The sequence below is a fragment of the Phyllostomus discolor genome, chromosome 6, assembly GCF_004126475.2.
Source record: "Phyllostomus discolor isolate MPI-MPIP mPhyDis1 chromosome 6, mPhyDis1.pri.v3, whole genome shotgun sequence".
Classification (NCBI taxonomy): domain Eukaryota; kingdom Metazoa; phylum Chordata; class Mammalia; order Chiroptera; family Phyllostomidae; genus Phyllostomus; species Phyllostomus discolor.
The window spans coordinates 102,892,306-102,913,131 of NC_040908.2; the positions used below are offsets into that span (position 1 = coordinate 102,892,306).

At 37.0% G+C, this 20,826-nt stretch overlaps 2 protein-coding genes across 2 annotated transcripts; both read right to left on the reverse strand.

Annotated features, from left to right (window-relative positions):
* Positions 1-2,524: 2,524 nt before the first annotated feature.
* LOC114499435 (60S ribosomal protein L7-like) lies at positions 2,525-3,353 on the reverse strand. Its single transcript, XM_036028670.1, has one exon. The coding sequence runs from the start codon at positions 3,210-3,212 to the stop codon at positions 2,592-2,594; it is 621 nt and encodes a 206-aa protein (XP_035884563.1). The 5' UTR covers positions 3,213-3,353; the 3' UTR covers positions 2,525-2,591.
* A 7,982-nt stretch (positions 3,354-11,335) lies between these two features.
* LOC114500132 (stromelysin-1-like) lies at positions 11,336-20,004 on the reverse strand. The gene is made up of 10 exons (XM_028516730.2): positions 19,748-20,004; positions 18,259-18,503; positions 18,016-18,164; positions 17,775-17,900; positions 16,118-16,282; positions 15,793-15,931; positions 14,763-14,896; positions 14,202-14,361; positions 12,788-12,891; positions 11,336-11,760 (listed from the first exon to the last, which is right to left on the reverse strand). The coding sequence occupies exons 1-10, from the start codon at positions 19,850-19,852 to the stop codon at positions 11,660-11,662; spliced, it is 1,428 nt and encodes a 475-aa protein (XP_028372531.1). The 5' UTR covers positions 19,853-20,004; the 3' UTR covers positions 11,336-11,659.
* Between the last annotated feature and the right edge of the window lie 822 nt (positions 20,005-20,826).

Genomic DNA, 20,826 nt, shown 5'->3' on the forward strand with positions numbered 1-20,826 from the left:
GTTACTAAATCACTTAAACTTACATTTCTGTGCTATTGAGACAAACCACCACCTCATTAGTCATAATAAGGATTAAATGAACAGTACACATCATGCCCCTAGTGCAGTACTTGGACCAAAAAAAACCAGTTAAACAGTTATTCAGTAAATAAAAATTTATCTAGTTTCTTTTCTCAACCAAAAAAAGACCTGCATATGAACTATGATCAAGTCTAGCAGTACAAAAAGTGTGTGTGTGTGTTTTGCTTCCTTCCCAGCCCACCAATTTCTCCTAAGAATTATCTGCACTATCATTTTAACTTTCTCACCTCCCAAATTCTATTCATGGTGGATGGACAGAGACTGCTGTGTCGGTATATTTTCCCCACTATGTAACAGCAACATGGTTGGGATGAAATCCACCCATCCTCCTCCCCACACTGATTGTTCTAGGATACCACGTGATTGGAGGCGCTCCAACAGAGGGAGGGGAGGCTCACAGGTTTGGTTTGAAGGTTGGGAGTAGTGCTTTACGCAGGTGTGTTTCCTGGAATTACTGCTGGGAGGAAAGTCAGCTTGAAGGTAAAACGGACACAGAGAACAGAATCAAAATAAGAGTAGAGTGAAGGAGCCAGATCTGTGTGTGAATGTGTGTGTGGTGAGAACACCCTCAGCATATCCAAGGATAAATAAACAGTACTATTAACTATGGTCACCATGCTATATATTAGATCTCCAAAACTTCATCTTACATAACTGAAACTTTGTACCTCTTAACCAAAATCTCCCTATTTCCCCCACCCTCTAGTACCTGGCAACCACTGTTAAAGTCCCTGCTGTTATTATTATTATTACTACTACTATTATTATTAATTATTTATTACTCATCTGAGGATATGTGTATTGATTTTAGAGAAAGGGAAAGGGGGAAGTGGGAAGGGAGGGGAGAGAGAGAGAAACAGAGAGAGAGATCAGTGTGAGAGAAAAACATCTATCAGTTGCCTCCTGGATGCACCCTGAACAGATATCTAATGTGCAACCTAGGCATATGCCCTGGCTGGAATAGAATCCTCAGCTTTTCAGGGTATAGGATGATGCTCTAACCAAATGAGCCATGTGGCCAAGCTTTAACTCTCTACTTATTTTTTTTTTTTTTTGGCTTCTACCTGTGTTCTTCTCCTTAAATTTAATCTTTATGATATTTTTTCCAATACCACTTAGCCCCTTAAAGCACCCTCTCCCCAGCAATCACCACACTGTTGTCCACATCCATGAGTCCTCTTTCCTTTTTGCTCAATCCCTCCACCCCCTAATCGCCACCCCACTGCCCTGGCTGTCATCCTGCTCTCTCTCCATCTATGATATGAGTCTGTCCTCATTTTCCTTGTTCATATTGTTTGTACATTAGATTCCACATAGAAGTGAAATATTATAGTGTTTGTCTTTCTCTGACTGGCTTATTTCAATCAGCATAATGCTCTCTAGGCCTATCTTCTTTTTTACAGTGGAGTAGAATTTCATTGTGTAAATGTCTCATAGTTGTTTTATCCGCTCCTCTGCCGATGGACATTTGGACTGTCTCCATATCTTGGTGATTATAAATAATGCTGCAATGAACATAGGGATGCTTATGTTTCTTTCAATTAGTGTTTTGGGTCCCTGTGGACATAGTCCCTGAGGCGAGATCACTAGAGCAAAAGGCAGATCAATTTTTAATTTTTTCAGGTATCTCCACACTGCTTTCCACAGCGGCCGCACCAGTCTGCATTCCTACCAAAAATGCAAAAGTTTCCCCTTTCTCCACATCTTTTGCCAGCACTTGCGTTTGTTGGCTTATTGATGGTAGCCATTCTGATAGGTGTGAGATGGTAGCTCATTGTAGTTTCAATTTGCATTTCTCTGATGATTAGTGACATTGAGTATCTTTTCATATGTCTATTGGCCATCTGTATGTCCTCTTTGGAGAAATGTTTATTTAGGTCCTTTGCCCATTTTTTAATTGGGTTGTTTGTTTTTTTGGTGTTGAGTTTTGTAAATTCTTTATAAATTTTAGATATTAACCCCTTATCAGATGTATTGTAGAATATGTTCTCCCATTCTGTGGGTTGTCTTTTTATTTTGTTAATGATTTCCTTTCCTGTACAAAAAAATTTTTAGCTTGATATAGTCCCACTTGTTTATTTTTTCTTCTGTTTCCTGTGCCTGGGGAGATATATTTGATAAAATATTGCTTTTGCTATGGGCAATGTCAGAGATTTTACTGCCTGTGTTTTCTTCTATGATTTTTCTGGTTTTGGAGCTAACATTTTGAATTTATTCTTGTGTGTGGTGTAAAAGGTGGTCTAGTTTTATTTTTCTGCATGTATTTGTCCAATTTTCCCAATACCATTTATTGAATAAATGATATTTAGTCCATTGTATGTGATTGCTTCCTCTGTTGAATTTTAATTGACTATAAAGGTGTGGGTTTATTTCTTGGCTCTCTATTCTGTTCCATTGATCTATGTGTACATATTTATGGCAGTCTCATACTGTTTTTTTTTTCAATTTTACAGCAGTTCCTGTTTATTAACTGACCAGATTAGAAAAATGACCAGGGTAGATACCTTAGTTCATCCTTTAATAAGCCTGTTGATCTGGTCCTCCCTGTTACCCGCATCTCCACCTTCTACAAAATGGGTGGTCTTTTTCTTCATTCCACCTCGTGGAGAAGATAATTCGAAGGGCCACAGGAAGTTGTTTGCTTCTTTGAAGCGTTTTCCAACAGTATAGATCTCATGAATCAGATCCTCCATGCAGATTATGCCATATTTACCAAGAGATCGAGCAATCAATGCATTATCTGTCAGGGCAATTTGGTTTTTGTTGATTTTTCCATACCCACGCTTGTAGATCAATTCATTTACTGACTTCAGGTTAGGGTACCCCCATGCAATATATGGTTCCACAATCCTCAGCATGTTAATTGAAGCCTTGTTAAGTTTAACAAAGGTACCATTGAAGATCTGGTGAAGGTGAAGAAGCTGCAGCACCTTTCGGACCTTTGGGCTCACACCATTGATACCTCTGATCCTGATGACAAATGCCAATTTGGGTTCTGCAGGTACATAGAAGTTGCCAGCTTTTCTTGCCATTCTAGCCATTCGAATCTCAGTTCTGTACATCTGCCTATATTCCTTGTGATAGTGCTTAGCTTTTTCATAGATAAGCTTCCTCCTTGCCTTTCGAAGCATCTTTTGGGCAAACTTCTTTCTCAGGTGCTTGATTTTCAGCTCTGTGAAATTCCTTCACTTTTTCTTAACGGTTTCTGGCACAGCAGGAACCTTCTTCTTCTTCTCTTCTGCAACCTCCATGGTTCCAGCCAGAAATAAAAAAGAGCAGTCTCATACTGTTTTGATTACTATGGCCTTATAGTATAGTTTGACATTAGGTAACTTGATTCCTCCAACTTTGTTCTTTCTCTAGGTCATTGTTGCTATGGGGAACTTTTTGTTGTTCCATATAAATTTTTGAAATATTAGTTCTAGTTCTGTAAAATACATCATTGGAATCTTGATAGGAATTGCATTGACTCAATAGATTGCTTTGGGTAGTGTGGACATTTTAATGATATTAATTTGTCCTATCCATGAACATGGTATGTGCTTCCACTTACTTGTATCTTCTTCAATTTCTCTCTTCAGTGTCTTATAATTTCTCAAGTATAGGTCTTTTACCTCCTTTGTTAGGTTTATTACTATGTATTTTATTCTTTTTGTAGCAAATGTGAATGGGATTGTTTTCTTAATTTACCTTTCTGTTAGTTCATTATTGGTATATAAAAATGCAACTGATTTCTGAACATTAATTTTATATTTTGTTACTTTGCTGAATTCATTTAGGAGTTCTAGTAGTTTCTTGGTGGAATCCTTGGGGTTTTCTATATAAAGTATCATGTCATCTGCAAATAATGACAATTTTACTTCTTCCTTTCCAATGTAGATGCCTGTTATTTCTTCTTATTATCTTATTGCTGTGGCTAGGACTTTCAGTATTATGTTGAATAAGACAGGTGAAAGCAGACATCCGTGTCTTGTTCCTGATCTTCAGAGGAACACTTGTAGTTTTTGCCCACAAGTATGATGCTTGCAGTGGATTTGTCATATATGATCTTTATTATGTTTAGCTGTGTTCCCTCTAATCCCACTGTGCAGAGAGTTGTCATAACTGGGTGCTGGAGTTTATTAAATGCTTTTTATGCATCTATTGATATAATTAATCATGTGGTTTTTATCCTTCATTTTGTTTATGTGATGAATCACCTTTATTGATTTGTGAATGCTGTACAAATCTTGCATTCCCAGAATTAATCCCACATGATCATCGTGTATGATCTTTTTGATGCATTGTTGTATTTGGTTTGCTAATGTTTTGTTGAGGATTTTAGCATCTATGTTCATCAGAGATATTAGCCTATATTTTCTTTCTTTGTAGTGTATTTATCTGGTTTTGCAATGAGGATAATGCTGTCCTCATAAAATGAGTTTAGGAGCCTTCCCTTCTCTTGAATTTTATGAAATATTTTGTGAAGGAGAGGTATTCGTTCCTCTCGGAATATTTGCTAAAATTTGCTTGTGAAGCCATCTGGTCTGGGGCTTTTGTTTGTTGGGAGGTTTTTTGATCACTGCTTCAATTTCACTAGGTGTAATCTGTCTATTCAGATTCTCTGATTCTTCCTGACTTTGTTTTGGAAGACTACATTTCTAGGAATTTATCCATTTTGTCCAGTTTGTTGACAAATATTTGTTCATAATAATTTCCTTACAATCTTTTGTATTGCTTTGGTGTTAGTTTGTATTCTTCTCTTTCATTTCTCTCTCTCTCTCTCTTTTTTATTTAGGCCTTCTGTCTTTTTTTTTTTTTGATGCATCTGGTTAAAGGTTTGTCAATGTTTATCTTTTCAAAGAATCAACTTTTGGATCCATTGATATTTTGTATCCTTTTTAGACCCTATTTCACTTATTTTTGCTCTGATCTTTACTTTTTCCTTCCTTCTACTCACTTTGGGCAAACTTTGTTTGTTGTTCTTTTTCAAGTTCTTTTAAGTGTATAGTTAGATTGTTTCTTTGAGCTGTTTTTTTTTTTTTCTTGAGATAGGCCTGTAATGCTATTAATTTCCCTCTTAGGATTGTTTTCCTAATGTCCCACAGATTTTGGATTGTTGTGTCCTCATTTTCATTTGTTTCAAGGTATCTTTGGATTTCTTCTTTGATCTTGTCATTGACCCAGCAATTGTTTAATAACAAGTTATCTAGCTTCCATGTCTTTGCATGTTTTTCAGTGTTCTTGTGATTGATTTCTAGTTTCATAGCCTGTGGTCAGAGAAGATGCTTGATATTATTTCAATATTCTTAATTTTTTCAGACTTGTTTTGTGTTTTAACATGTGGTTTATCCTTGAAAACATCCCATGTGCACTTGAAAAGTGTGTATATTCCGCTACTTTGGGGTGAAGTGTTCTGAAGATATCAGTTAAATCCATTTGATCTAGTGTGTCGTTTAAAGCTGCTGTATCCTTGTTGATTTTCTGCCCAGATCTATACATTGAAGTCAATGGGATGTTAAAATCCCTGACTATGACTGTATTTCTTTTGATCTCTCCCTTTATGTCCATCAGTATTTGCTTCACATATGTAGGTGCTCCTATGTTTGTTGTATAAATGTTTATGAGGGTTAAAGTCTCTTGTTGGGCTTTCCCTTTATCATTAGGTAGTTTTTTTCTTTATCTCTTACTACAGACTTGGTTTTAAAGTCTCTTTTGTTGGATACAAGTACTACTACCCCAGCTTTTTCTTTCCTTTTCATTTGCATAAAGTATCATTTTCCATCCCTTTACTTTAAGTCTGTGTGTATCTTTCTATCTGAGATGGGTCTCTTAGAGGCAGTGTATATGGGTCTTGTTTTCTTATCCATTCAGCTACTCCATGTCTTCTGATTGGAGCATTTAAGTCATTTACATTTAAGGCAGTTATTGACAGAAATGTATTTAGTGCCATTTTATTGTTACTGTTTTTCTCTGTTTTTTTTTTCTTTCTCTCTTCCTTTGTCTTAAAGCAAGCCATTGAACATTTGTTGCTGTACACAAGGTTTCATGTTAACAAACTCCTTTAGCTTTTTCTTGTGTGGGAAGCTCCTTATTTCTCCTTTGATATTAAATGATAGCTTTGCTGGGTAAAGTAGCCTTCATTGTAGACTCTTGCCTTTCATCATCTTGAATATTTCACTCTATTCCTTTTGTGCCTGAAATGTTCCTGTTAAGAAATCAGGTAGAAGTCTAATTGGTATGCCCTTGCATGTGACAACCTGCTTTTCTCTGCGGTTTTTAGGATTGTCTCCTTGTCTTTCAGCCTTGTCATTTTAATTATGATATGTCTTGGTATAGGTCTCTTTGGGTCCAACTTGTTTGTGATTCTCTGAGCTCTCTGGACTTGTGTGTCTTTTTCCTTCACCAGATTAAGGAAGTTTAAGGTCCTTATTTCCTCAAATAGGTCCTCGATCCCTTGCTCACTCTCTCTTCTCTTTCTGGTATTCCCATGATGTGGATGTTGTTATGCTTCATGTCAAAATGTTTCTTAAGCTCCCTTCTTTTTTATTTATTTCTTTATTTTAGCTGCTCTGCCTGGGTGTTTTTTTCTTTCTTGTCTTCCAAGACACCGATTTGATCCTCTGCTTCTTCTAAGCTATTGTTTATTCCTCCCAGTGTATTATTTATTTCAATTATTTCATTATTTATTTAGGACTGGTCCTTTTTATGGTTTCTATGTCTTCTTTCATGCTGTTGAGTATCCTTATAATCATTACTCTAAACTATGTGATAATTTGCTTGCCTCCATTTCATCTAGCTCTTCTGGAGAATTCTCTTGTTCTTTCATTTGGGATCTGTTTCTTTGTCTTCTTACTTTGGCTGTTTCTTTGTGTTTGTTTCTGTGTATTAGGTAGCTATGCAAAGACTCTGGTGTAGGCCTTTGTCAGATGCTGCTTGTGACTGGTCCTGGTCAAACTGTTTGGAGCTATCAGTGATCCACAGAATGTGGTTCCCTCTGCTGGGTCTGTTTGTGGGCAGAAAGAATCAGGCTGTGCACCAAGGCTGATTTCTATCAGCACAGAGCCTAGGAGAGGGTTAGCTGGTGTCATAGGGCTCCCAGAGATCCAACTGAGTTATAAACTAATCAATGATATAGCCCCAAGTTGTAATCAACAGCCCAGCTTAAGCTCCATAAGGTAGGGCAGAGTAACTCCTCTGGGTAGGACTATTGCTTCCCCTCAGGCTGATACCACTTGGAGAAGATTGCTCTGCCTGAGAAAGATGGCCTCTGTATTACAGGGAATGACGCAGCACAGGGATCCTAGTAGCTATTCCTTCAGTTCTCTCCCCAGACACACCAACCCCACATTCTCCTTAAGCATCTCTAGTTCATTCTGACCTCATTCTGCTGGAGCCCATGGTAAGTGGCTGCAAAACAAACTGTGCATTTCTTAAGAGGCTCTCTGAATTTCCAACTGTTTCTCCCTGGCAGACAGAAACCCTGCTGCTTTTCACTGCTGGATGTTATCTGGGTCCCTTTCCAGGTCTGGTGTTTTATAGGCTGGGAAGCCCAGCTGAGGGTTTAGACCCCACACTTCTCAGGGGAAACCCACCAGCTGCTGAGATATCCCTCTGGAACTTTAGCGGCTGCTCATGGGAGCCCAGCCAGCCCCCTCACACCTCCTCCACACCCCCTACCAGTCTTGTGGTGAAGTGGTTTCTTCTGACTGACTGTGGTTGTAAGGTTTCTCTCCAGCTAGTGTTCAGTTAATTATTCAAGATGATTTCTTTACAATTTAGTTGTAATTCCAGGTTGGTCCTGAGAGGAGGTTAGTGTAGCTTCCACTTACTCCTGTACCACCTTGGATCTCTGCTTTTATAAATTTGACTTTCTTCACACATATAAATGATATTATGCAGTACTTGCCTTTCTGTGTCTGGCTTAATTTACTTAGCATAATGACCTCAAGTTTCATCCACATTGCCACAAATGGTAGAACTTAGTTTTTTTAAGGCATATATAGATAGATATAGATATAGATGATATAGATAGATAGATATCTCACATTGTCTTCATTCATTCATAGGCAATTACTTAGGTTCTTTCTATGTATTAACTATTGTGAATAATGTTGCAATGAACATGGGAGTGTTGTGTCTCTTTGAGATACTGATTTCATTCCTTCAGATATATACCTAGAAGTGATATTGCTGGATCATATGGTAGCTCTATTGTTACACTTTTGAGGAGATTCCATACTGTTTTTCACTGTGATTGCACCAATTTACATTCTCATCAGGGGTAGCTTTTTCTCCACATTCTTGCCAACACTTGTCTTTTCTGTTTTTGGTAATATTTTACATTTTATATTGATAAACTTTTTTATTTTTAGGTAGCTTTTTTTTGCTATCTGTAACAAAAAGCATTTTGACTTACCAATATTTCTACTCACTTCAATCTTTTAGTTCTGTCTCGCCACCAATAATGCTGTTGTAAAGAGCATCCAATGGGCTGCGTGCTGGAGAATCCAACAGATAGTTCTCCTGCTCCTCCATCTCACTAAGATTTTGAAGGTTAAATTTACATCAGAAACACAAGTGTGCTCAGGGATATTCATTGTAGCATTGGGAATAATAGTGAAATCTTGAAAATAACTTACGGATATACTGAATACTGAAAATAATCTACTGATGCACACAATTTTATTTGATTTATTTTTACTACTTTTATTTCAAATATATTCTGTAGTTTTCAAATGTATATTTTATACATTATTAAATTATTATAATAAATATCTATATTTTATTTTTGATTATTTATATTTTTAATTTTATTTGAAATGTGCATTTTCAATTAGTAATTTAGTCACCAATAGGAGACTGAGTTAATAAATTACATATTTTTTCTCAAAGTGCAGTCAATGATAGAGTGAAGCAATTTTACATGTAATAATGTGGAATAGTGGCCAAGATATATTAAGTGAAACCAGCAACAAGAAGAGCAGCTTGAATTTGCATGCCAGAATTTTAATTTCAAAAGATGATATTAGTGTGTGTGCATGTATGAAATAGCTTTGAAAGGATTCATAAGAACCTAGTTGGTTCCCTCTAAGAAATGCAACTAGATAGTGGTTGGTAGTGACAGGGCTGTGAAGAAAATTAATGTTGCATAATGTTTTTTACTTTTTAAATTTGTGTTGTGGCTACATAGTAGCTATCACAAAAAAAAACAAAATAAATTTAGGTTATTTTTTAATTAGTAAACACATAATTCCTGGCAGAATATTATTAAAATTCCATCTTAAAATCCCCCATATGGTCTCTTTCATAGTCTTGGTTTTAAGAACAATTAAATGATGACAAATTCCACATATTTGTATCTTCTTTCTTTCTTTAAACTTGAAGTTTAATAGACATATACCACGGATTATTTTTAGGTGTACAACATAATGATTTAATGTATATATATATATTGCAGAATGAGTACCACAGCAAATTTCATTAACATGGATTACCACACATGGTTACTGTATCCTCTCTTTCAGACTCATTTACCGTATGGCCTCCTTGTATATCTCTCAGACATTTCAAAGATTGGCAAAACTAAGCAATTCTTCCTCTTTCTTACCCTTTTCTCACAAAATTGCTTCTCTCCAAGTCTTTCCCCATCTCAGCAAAAACCCTCACCCACAACCCTGATGCTCAGGGAAGCTATCTGGGAATTATTCTGGGCACTTCCCTGGCTCTTAAACTCCATACCAATCAATTGTGGAGTCCTGGGGTCTATCTCTTACATGTACTTTTTATTCTTGTCTCTGACTCCTCAGTGTGACCACTTTAGCCCAAGCCATCAATCCCTTCACCTCATTCTACGCCTCCTCTCAAGACCTTTTCTAAAGCCATTCCCTCAAAACTTCCATTAAAACCACTTAGTTCAAAGTAAATCCTCCTATTATTCTAAAAAGGAAGCCAATTTTTTCATTATAAATCTTCTTAAATATACAATTGTATGTACATTTTTGCTGTCATTTGCTCGATTATAATCTTAATAAGGGCAGAGGCTGTGTTCATTTTCTCAGACTCCTGTGCTTATAGCCTATCACAACACCTGGCACATAGAATATTATTGGTAAATTATACTTTAATAAATAAATTTCAGAGTGGATGAGCTTTTAGTGTGTAGCAGATGATGTTCTAGACATGGTGCTTGGGGGCAATAAATCTTAGTATAAGCATTTGCCCATAGACTTCTAGCAGAGACAGATACAAGTGAGTGTTGAGAGCATGGTTTCCTATGTGAATGGCGTGGATATGAGCAAATTTGTTGGCTACAGCAGGGAAGGAGCTCCACTGAGGGCATACATAAGTAAATGGAAATGATGAAGGACAGGAATACAATCAATAGAAATGCTTACATACTGGAATTATCTTCTACAAGGGATGGAACTATGAATTGCAAGGGGTGGGTAAGCCCCTTGTGGTACACTTTCTCCACGAGGTGAGTGTTCTAGGAACCCATCTGTATCAGTGTACCAGCTGGCATTGTGAGTCTGCATTTGGCTTCAATCAATTCATTTGCCCATTTTATGATGGGTGAATTAGTAGCACATCTGTCCACACTGTGCTAGGTGTTTACCAGTTTTTAACTGAAAACGTCATGACCCTCAGGACCCACCCTCCCTTTTCACCCAGTCTTGCCCTGAGCAACTTTTGTTGTTTCCACGGATGAAAAAAAAAAGTCCTCAAAGGGAAATGTTTTGCCAATGTGGAAGAGGTGCAACAAAAAATGGCAAAAGCACTAAAAGACATCAGAATCAATGACTTCAAAAGCTGTCTGAGCAGTGGGAAAAAGTGTCAATAGGTGTATTGCATCAAATGAAGAGTATTTTGAAAGTGACAGAAGTTTGAACATGTAAAAGTAAATACACAATTTTTAAAAGTAAATTCCAGGGTTTTGGGGAGCCTCCCTCATAATTATAAGGTTCTGCTTTGCAGTTTGTCTCAGACCCTGCCCTACAAGGTAACAGCTACCTCAGATCTTTCTCCCAGGGCATGTCAAGAACACATGATGTTTGGGTGGTGGAAACAGACATCCTGCTTGTAGGGCACCTGGGGAGGGCAAGTGGTAAATTGTCTTCAGTTCTGGATGAGCCACTGTGAGGCCACAGCCATGGAGACCCCCTCCTGCCATCTCCAATGGCTGAGCATCAGGCTGTCGACTGCTCAGTCCACAGTGTGCACAAGACTGGAAGAACGACTTTTTCTTGAAAAAAAAAAACACCCCCAAACAATAAAATAAAATAACTGACGAATCTTCTTTATTAAGTAACAAACAAATACTTTATATAGAATTCCTTGTCTGTTGCACACGGGTGCTTCCCCCTTCTCCTCTGAAGTTTGCTCCACATGACCCAAGTGCAATTTCAGTGCAGGTTTGAGTGCCCTGTGATACTTGTGAGGCCAACTGGTGGTTTTGTGAGGCTTGTCAGAGTCCATACTTGCATTCTCAGGTACTGTGCATGTGGGAGAAAATGCATCAGGTCAGTTCACAAAGACTTAGATGAAGAATTATTAGCTTCATTTAAAATGCCCATGTTGTGTCTTTTACGTATATCTCTTAACAATTGAACCAGCTGTTACTCTTCAAAATATGTGTCACTTTCCTTGCATTTGGGTCATACTCCAACTGTGAAGATCCACTGAAGAAATAGAAAAACCCTGCAAATACAGACAAGGGAAATAGTGAGATATTTTTTCAAATAAATAAATTTGGCAACATACAAAACTCAGAATAACAGATAAATAGAAATGGAAAGTGTTTATAGAATTTACTATGTGCCAGAGATTATGTGTTAAACATTTTACATGTTTTTTTTCATTTATTTCTGCAAAAGTCCTCTGAGGTAAGTACAGCTAACACCATTTTACTGATGAGCAAGTTGAGGTTCAGACAGATTTAAATGCTTGCTCAAAGTCATTCAACAAGGAAAAGAGGAGACAGGATTCTGTTGCAGCTCTGTCAGGTAGCAAAGCTAGGCTCTGGGTTATTCGGTTATTCTGCTTCCAAGCAGGTAAGTCTCTGCTTCTTGGGAAATTATGATCTCTTATTTTCTTTCTTCCTAATACTCCTCCTCTCCTTTCCCCACATGGCACCCTGTGGGACATTTGTAGCTAGCTTTTAGAGAAGCATAGAAGACCCTCTGGGCTCTGCCCTCAAGGTGCTCTGGTTACCCCACAAGCAGGATCATCGGCCTCCATCCATCTAGCCTTGAGTAGCAAAAAAAAATCTTTTAAAAACTTTGGGTATGTGGAAACATAAATATTTGCAACCAGCTTCTCAGAAAATGTAGAGAACATCTTCCCAGGAATTAGTAATAGCTACAGCATAGAGTGGAGGGGAAAGCCAGCCAGCCAGTATTAAGTTTGGACACACCACAGGAAGGGATTTTTATACTGACATAGTAATTTGAAAGGTAATAGCTCTTGATGTAAGGAAGTGGCACCTGAGAAGTTTGATTTTATCTGGATATATAAAGTAGAGAGATTTGTGTTAAATATATTAATGATTCAAAACAACTTATTATTTGAAGTAGTTGTATAATTGGTTAAAATTGATAAATTTGAATTTGGGGGTGGAGAGAACTAGTTGAAGAAAAACTATTATTAAAAAATTTTAATTACCTTCCTTCTGATACCATAAGATATTTCAAGCACCCCATTGCCAACAAAATAAGTATCCTCTTACCAAAAGCTTCAAAAACAGCATCCACCTTGGAGTCAACCCCTGGAAAGTCTTCTGCTATTTGCCTGGGAAATCCTGGATCCATAGACTGTTTCTTCCCATCAAATCTGCACCAAATACAAATGAAGTTCAGCATTGTCTAGAGGCCATGTTACCAAAATTCTTAAATCATGTTAGGTTTAATATAGAATTCTAGTAAACTTTCCAAGTACTGTGAATAAATGTCAAACATGTTTAGCACTATAGAAATATGTGATTTTAGTGCAACTGCAAACTTAGCTCTTAAACTATATTTTCACCTGGAACAGAGGCAACATTTTGATTTAGAAGATGCTGCTTATTATTATATTTCTTAAGCATAGACAAAAAGAACTTTAATCATTTTTCTATCACAAAGACATGAAGAAATGAACAGATTATAAAGTGAGTTAAATTATTGATCTCAAATACAGATTTCAAGTTCTTCATCATACGTGGCTCATCATAGACACCCCCCTCACCTTGCACTACTAGATGGCATTCTCTTAGAAAAAGGGATTCGAATGAGCAGCAAAGCACAGTAAATGTCTTTGGGACTTACTGACTGGAGGACCTTGGATGGTCTGCTCAGATGTCTCAGAGTCTGGGCAGATGACCATGAATCAGTCTTTCTATGAGTCTTGGGTTCTATCCATGAAACTACACTGCCTCTGCTCATTTTCCTCTGAAACAGGCTGAGGTAATGAGTGGGTGAGGTTAAGGAAGCTCTTGAGAATCATACAGTAAAGTTGGGAAGACAAGACAAGCACCCAACACAACAATGAGGAGACCTCAAGACAATGGGAAAGGAATAGTAAATTTTGGCCTGGATTCTCAGGGCTTCTTTCAAAAAAGAAAAGCCCAGTTAGGTTTAGAGTCCAGCAGGAAAGCTGTATGGAGGTGGTGGGACTTGAGTCAGGACTTGAGGATGGTTGGGTTTTTGGTAGGTGGATGAGAAAAAAGGGCACTTCTGGCAGATTGGGCAACAGCACAAAAGGAAGCTCCCTCCTGCTCTACATGGAACTCAGAACAGAAGAGCCTATGAAGTGTCTGTGACCAGGCACCGATAGTAGGGGTATCCAACCTTTGGCGTCTCTCCACTGGAAGAAAAAGTTGTCTTGGGCCACACATTAAGTACATTGCAACATGTAATTACACAAAAAAATCTCATAATGTTTTAAGTATATTTACTATTTTGTGTTAGGCCACATTCACAGCCATTCTGGGTTTCATGCAGCCCGCAGGCCACAGGTTGGACACCCCTATAAGTAAACAGTTTGTCCACAGTGGTCTAAAGCCCCATCTTCCTACTGAGAGGGAAGCAGAACTGAGTGAGGCAGAGAAAGAAAATAATTTCTCTAATTAGGCCCCATACAAAGTCATTTCAGTTGCATATTACCTCCAGTATTTGTCCTCTACAAAGAAGTATGTTTTCTTCTTTTGCTTATCAAAAATGGCTGCATCTACTTTCCTGATGGTGGGAGGAAAGCCCAGTGTTTGGATACCTCTGGGGTAACCTGCTTGGAGCTCATTTCCTCTGATGGCCCAGAACTGATTTCCTGTTTAAAAAAATAGTTCAGAATCACATTGAATTTTCAATGGTTAAAACTTTGGTCTTTAGAAATGCTTTTTAGCATTTTTGATTTTACAGTAAAGAAGAAGCCAGAATTTTAGATTTAGTCACCAGCTTGAAGTGGGCATTTAACAAAAATTAGCCCATTGAATGAATGAGCACAGATCAAATGAGGGAATATACAACTCTAAAGCAATTTATGTTATTGTGTTCATTTTTATCATCTATAAAATACATAAATAAAACAATACCAGTTTCAGTCATCTCTTCATTACCTTAGTGTAATAAAATAGAATTTGGTACAAAAGAAAAACTTAAAATCCTATTCAATTTTCCTATGAGAGGATTTCTTTCTATAAATTCAAGAAATTATTACATAATAATTACGTTTAAAAATGAAAACGATATCCTTGCTAGTGTCTTCATATGCAGCATCCAATCCTGAAGGAAGAGAGGGCCAAAAGGAGGAGATCAAATGAAATTCAGGTTCAAGAATCCTTAGGGATTTGCGCCAAAAATGTCTGAAATACATGTAAAAAGAAATGGAAATTTAAAAACTCTTTCATCTTTAGCGTATTTTCCTCATTGTTCTGTGTCACCCATGTTCCCCATTCCCTTATCTCCTAGATTTGATTACACATAGAAATCAGGTATACTACCCTGGGAAAATATTTTTCTGCTTCTTCATAAAACTGCACTGGACCTCTTGCCATAAGATTACAGAGTAATGTCTTCTATAAAATGGAAGTTATCCTAAAATGCAAGTTAATTAGATGATTGTAAACTCTAAATACCTGAAATTTATGTAAAACGGTGTATATGTTACATAATCTTTTACATTTTCAAAAAGATAAATATCCATGTAAGTATATGGAGAGTGTAAGTATATTTTTGTATGTGCATGGAACATTTCTGGAAGGATAAAAAAGGGTCTTTGGCTGTTGATGAAGTTGGAGAGAACTGAAGAACCAAGATCAATGATGTAAGGAAGACTTGCTTTTAACTTTCTTCCCATTTGCACAGTTTAAATGTTTTATCATGTGCATATTTATCCAGCACTGAGTAAATTAATTGTAATTTAAGTGTAATGCTATTTTGGTGTTATTTTTTAAAGGAGGTAAATACAAAATTCCTATTTTAAAGTTCTACTTGCATCTGTTGAAAAGCAACCATGACTTATAACATTGGGGAACAACTAGAGGTCAAGAATTAAATCATGCTGGCTAGGGCTCCAAAAATGGACTTGCCAGTTTTAGGAAAATGTGGGAATTAGAGCACCAGATCAGAGGAGTTTTCAGTTCAGAGGAATCGTTTTTGTTTGAAATGTTTAAAAACCTCTATCAAGTTTCTGTTGTTTTCATTTCTAAGCATTGCACATCAAAAGAACAGAAGGGAAAACAAAAGTTTCTGCTCTGACCTGTCTTTAAAGAACAGGAATTCTCCCCTGAGAGTGCTGGCTGCATCGAAGGACAAAGTGGGATCACACATGGCTGGAGTTTCAGGAGGAACGGACTCTGTGGGCACCACAGGCTCATCGGGGGAAGCAGGGGGAGGTCCTAAAGAGAACAGATGTGAGGATGCAAACATTAGGAGAAATGTGATGCTTCCATCAATGGGTGTTCTTCCCAAACATTCTCAAAGTGCTTCAGGATGACTGCAAATGCTTTATGAAACATTTTCAAGCTTTCCCTGAAGACCATCATTGCAAAGCTACAATGCCTAATTTTCCCAGCACCACTCACCATACAGGAACTGAATGCCATTCACATCATCTTGAGAAAGGTGGAACCTGGCCAGGTCTGTGAATTTGTTGTAGATTGGGTACATCAAAGCTTCAGTGTTGGCCGAGTGAGAGAGACCCAGGGAATGGCCAAGTTCATGAGCAGCAACGAGGAATAAATTGGTCCCTATTTAGAAAATGATAAATAAGAGTTACTTATTCCTTAAATACATGTACATTGCACTGATCTGTTTATTATATATGTTTATTGCCTGGAGGTACAGTGATTATTTTTGCCTTGAGTTTTGGTTAACTGATCAATTAACTGATCTACACTTAATTTAAACCCAAGTGTTTTTCAAGGCTCATTCTTGACATCAATCTTTGAAACAAATTGTCAAGCCATATCCACCTGCTCCCTTCTCAGGAGCCTATTAACTTCATGAGAATGAGGTTCCTTTTATTGTACTCTGGAATAGAATGAATCTACTAGTTTAGCACATCAAGAAATATTTCTTTTGCTTTGTCAATGAAAAGCTAAATACTGTTTAATGTATTGCCATTTGTTGGTTAGTCTAAATTAAATGAATCACAATTTATTCATCTCAAATCCTTAAACAATCTTATTCCTGTTATTTGCCATTGGAGTGTTGCTTGCACTATTTTCAGTTTCATGATTATTATTTAGTACATACTGAGTCAAAAATATTAATAATAGATTTCATACCATTTTTATGATAGGTTTAAAACATAGCATGCCCAATCTGTCTAGCATTTGTCACAAAAGTGATTTTGGCCACACAAATATTAGCTGTACTCAAATATTTTTCTCCATATAATAAAAATAAAATAGAATGTCAAAATTGGAAGGCATTGAGTAATTATGATTGAAAAAACAAGTAATTTGACTTTCAAGTTTTCATTTGAGACTTTTCAGGAATGTTTCTTTGAAGGAAGAAGTTGCTAATTCAATCCAACAAAAAATGTTATCCATTTTTTTGAGGTTAGGTTAGCACTAACCTCACTTTTGTACTCTCTACAGATATTCTGTTTATATTTTTATTATAAATCCCAGTTAAATTTCAGAAGTAATATTATTCATATCCAGGTATAAACTGAGAAACATTCTTCTTAACCTTAAAGAGTGCGGACTTTTTATTTGAGGTTTAGTTATTCCCTCCAGAACAAGTCCATAACAGCCCTTCTTAACCTGGGGAAAGTAAAATGTTATTCAAACCAGAAAAACCTGAACTGAAACCTCAGTTTCTGGAAGCTAATTCTTATTTCTGTTTGGATCAATAAAGAAGTAATTGGGGGGTATTTTCCCCATTGGATATAAGCAATATCCAGGGCACATGTTAGTATATATTCAATACAATATACTACATGTTGGATATCTACAATTTGATATGAGAAGTTGTCCTTAATGATGGCTCTAAGATCACACAAAAAACAGAGTCATCAAAGAAATACTTAGTGATGCTTCCTATATTGTGCTTACCAAGATAGAGAATGAATTTTTTAGACATCTGAAAACATTTTTAATAATGATTAAAACAAAGTATATCCTGCCTGTCCTTCACCCATGGAGAAATACAAAGCAAGGCATTTCTTGAATACTCTTAGTTATTAAAATTTTTCCAAATATAAAAAAAATCATTCTGAGATATATAACTAACCTGCTGTATCCTTTGTCCATTGCTCATCATCATCAAAGTGAGCATCTCCATAAATCCCCAGCCCAGGTGGGTAGGCATGAGCCAAAACCTTCCCAGGTCCATCAAAAGGGATAAAGTCTCCATGATCTAATAGAGAAAAAAAATATTGGAAAGATGAGTAATTAGAATCTCTTTGGAAACTTTTCTAATGAAACAGCACCAGGTAAATGGGTGCATTTCATGTTTTTTGTTTGTTTCTTACCTCTAACTGCAAAAGTGATCATTATGTCAGCCTCTCCTTCATAAATCCTGGAGAATGTAAGTGGGGTCACCTCCTTCCAGACCTTCAGAGCTTTCTCAATCGCAGAATCAACAGCATCCCTTGGCATATCCAGTGTATAATTCACAATCCTGTGTATGAACAATTAAAGAAGGTAACATTTTCTTTTGAGATCACAGTGTGTGAACTGTCAGTATTAATTGAAAACTTCTTGGGACCCGTTACCTGTAGGTAAGGTGAGTTTTCCTCCACTTTGGCATGCCAGGAAAGGTAGTGAAGCTTCCAACATCAGGAACTCCGCACCTGGGCTTATGCATCACCTCCAGCGTGTCTAAGTCCAGCTTTCCTGTCACCTCCAACCCCAGGAACTTCTGCATTTCTTGGATTTTTTTAACAACAGGGCTACTGTCCTTTCTTCTAACAAATGGTTTCACTTCTTTTGCGAGGTTGTAGTATTTTTCCAGGTAGTGCTGTTGGAATAATAAGTATAATTTTTAGGCCATTCTTATTATTTTTTTAGGCTTTTACAGTACATTTGTGCAGCTGCTCACTTAATTTATTTGAAACATTCCTCTAGTTTGCTGAAATCAAAGTGTCATATTCTGTTTAATTTTTTAATTAATTACAAATTCCACTTTTGTTTTATCTTTGTAGCTAAATAATCTCTATAGCCTAGTTTCCTACAAAAGCACTTGAAAAGAAGTAGAAAATTTAAATAAATATCTAGTCAATTTAAAGAAGAAAAAACTAACTTCTTTGGGCATAACTGTATAGTGTGTGAGCTGAGAGTTCACACACTATAATTTCAAGAGAAAATATTACCTTCTTATATTTCAGGTGCATTTATTCAATTCCCTCAATTTTCTGTTTTGTGTGTCTCATAAGGACTTGGGCTTGAGAAAAGAAAATGGACAAATTCCTGTGTTTAAACATGATACTGGCAACATAAAAATCTAGCTAATCTTACATTGGATTAAACTACCTAAAGAAGTTTCCTGTAGAGGATCCAGAACAAGTCACCCCAAGATTTCCCCCTGTGGTATGTAGGTTGTTTTGGGCTAAGGGCAACCTTAGCCATAGGCTCAGGAGAAACTTTTGCCCCTCCCCACCCTTAACTGCTCAGAAGGTTTTGAATTAGAGGCCTTGCCTATAATGGATTATCAGTTTTGACTCCCTAGAAGTCAGGGCAAACTTTTATTTACTAAACTTCTTTTCTTATCATCCTGCAATGACCCTTTGAAGTCCCCAAGATGCATTACCTCCACCCCTGGCTCAGAATGTCTTATATAGCTCAATCCCCTTTTCTATGTCTGAACCCTTGTGCATGTGGGGCCTCTAAACCTCTCAGGTATGCAGGGTTCCCATGCATGTGTGTGTTAAATTTGACTATTTTTTTTCTTACTAAGAAAAGAAAACAATGCCTGAAGAAACTCAAAAGCAAGTTACATTTCATACACTCTCTCTACTATAGTGTCCACCATCTTAGAAAAACACCTAATATACCTGGCATTTGTTTCTTCCTATGTGAAAGGAGGAGCCTGAATAGTGTGTGACATGGAGACCCTTTCCACATCCAACACTTTATAATTTTTTGTCCTTGAAGTATTCCTGCACAGTAATTCAAACACTCTGCATGAGTTTTGTGAATGGGAAGCAGAGATGTTTTTCCCGCTTACCCCTGTGAATGAGTGTGAGGGCTCCCTCCCTTGATTACCTGAACCAGCTCCATGCTGTTGTCCTCATCCCTTGCGACTCCATTCAGTGGATAGGCTGAGCCAGCTGCCACACACAGAAGCAGTAGCATAGGAACAGTCTTCATTTCTACTGGCTTCACTCCGATCTGTGTTGTCTTAATGCCTTGCTCTTTGCCTACCTTCTTCTAGGTCCACCCTCTGGAGCCCAACTTTTATAGGGTGGCAATGTTTGCTTAGTTCACCCACAGCATGACTCATGATTGCTGTCATCCAAAGAGCAGCAGAACCATTTCCAAATATTCCAGATCCCAAATAGGATGATATAAGGGACTGCACTAATTTCTCTGAATGTTTCCAAATTTGCAAGTCAAAATAGTGATTAAGCTCCAGGAAATGCTTCCTGTCTTAGTAAGGAGAAAGCTGAGGCATTTTTGTTTTTTAACTCTGGAAAAAAAAAGTGACTGGAGTTTACTAGACCATCAATGTTTATGTGTTTGAGAGAAGTAGGCTGGCTTAGTAAAAAGTCAGAATTGCAGTTAGAAAAAATATATTTAAAATCAAATGTTATAAGATGTAAGTAAATGAAAAACTGTGTACATACATACATACATACATACACACTGTATATACTATTAGATTCCGTAAAACCAGAAGAAATTACATCTGGAATAAAATCTGAAGGGAGAATTTATTTTTTGTATTTTTATTTGAAATACTTAACACTACTTTTTGGCTGGATTTGTTAGTCCTTGAGGAGGAAAAACTTATAGAGGGGATAGCACAAAGACTGTAAAGAAGTGCGTCCAGTTCTCTTTTGGTTGGTCTTAACACTGTACCAAGGTTATTAACAGGCAACAGATCTCTAATAGCTGCTCTGTGAATACTGCTAGAATTGAAATAAATTACATTATTCAGTGGACTGAAATTCTCTCTGTCTTTATCTTCTATACTTTAAAAACTTTCTTTCAATATCTTAAATTAGCAGTTATTTTGAAGTTAAAAAAAAGCCACCCTTAATTCTTGTCCCATGCTGTTCCTCTCTTCTCTCCTCTCTTTCTTTGCTTTCCCTTTGCTCTCTGCGCCTTTCCTGTGTCAAGCA

What these genes read in the sequence shown, in the direction of transcription:
- LOC114499435 (XM_036028670.1), bottom strand. Translation starts at nt 3,212, where the DNA reads ATGCTTCGAAAGGCAAGGAGGAAGCTTATCTATGAAAAAGCTAAGCAC.
- LOC114500132 (XM_028516730.2), bottom strand. Translation starts at nt 19,852, where the DNA reads ATGAAGACTGTTCCTATGCTACTGCTTCTGTGTGTGGCAGCTGGCTCA. An exon ending in GATCACTTTTGCAGTTAGAG is followed by an intron (nt 17,901 to 18,015) that starts GTAAGAAACAAA and finishes TTTCTCTATTAG; the next exon opens with ATCATGGAGACTTTATCCCT. An exon ending in TGCTGTTTTTGAAGCTTTTG is followed by an intron (nt 11,761 to 12,787) that starts GTAAGAGGATAC and finishes CTGTATTTGCAG; the next exon opens with GGTTTTTCTATTTCTTCAGT.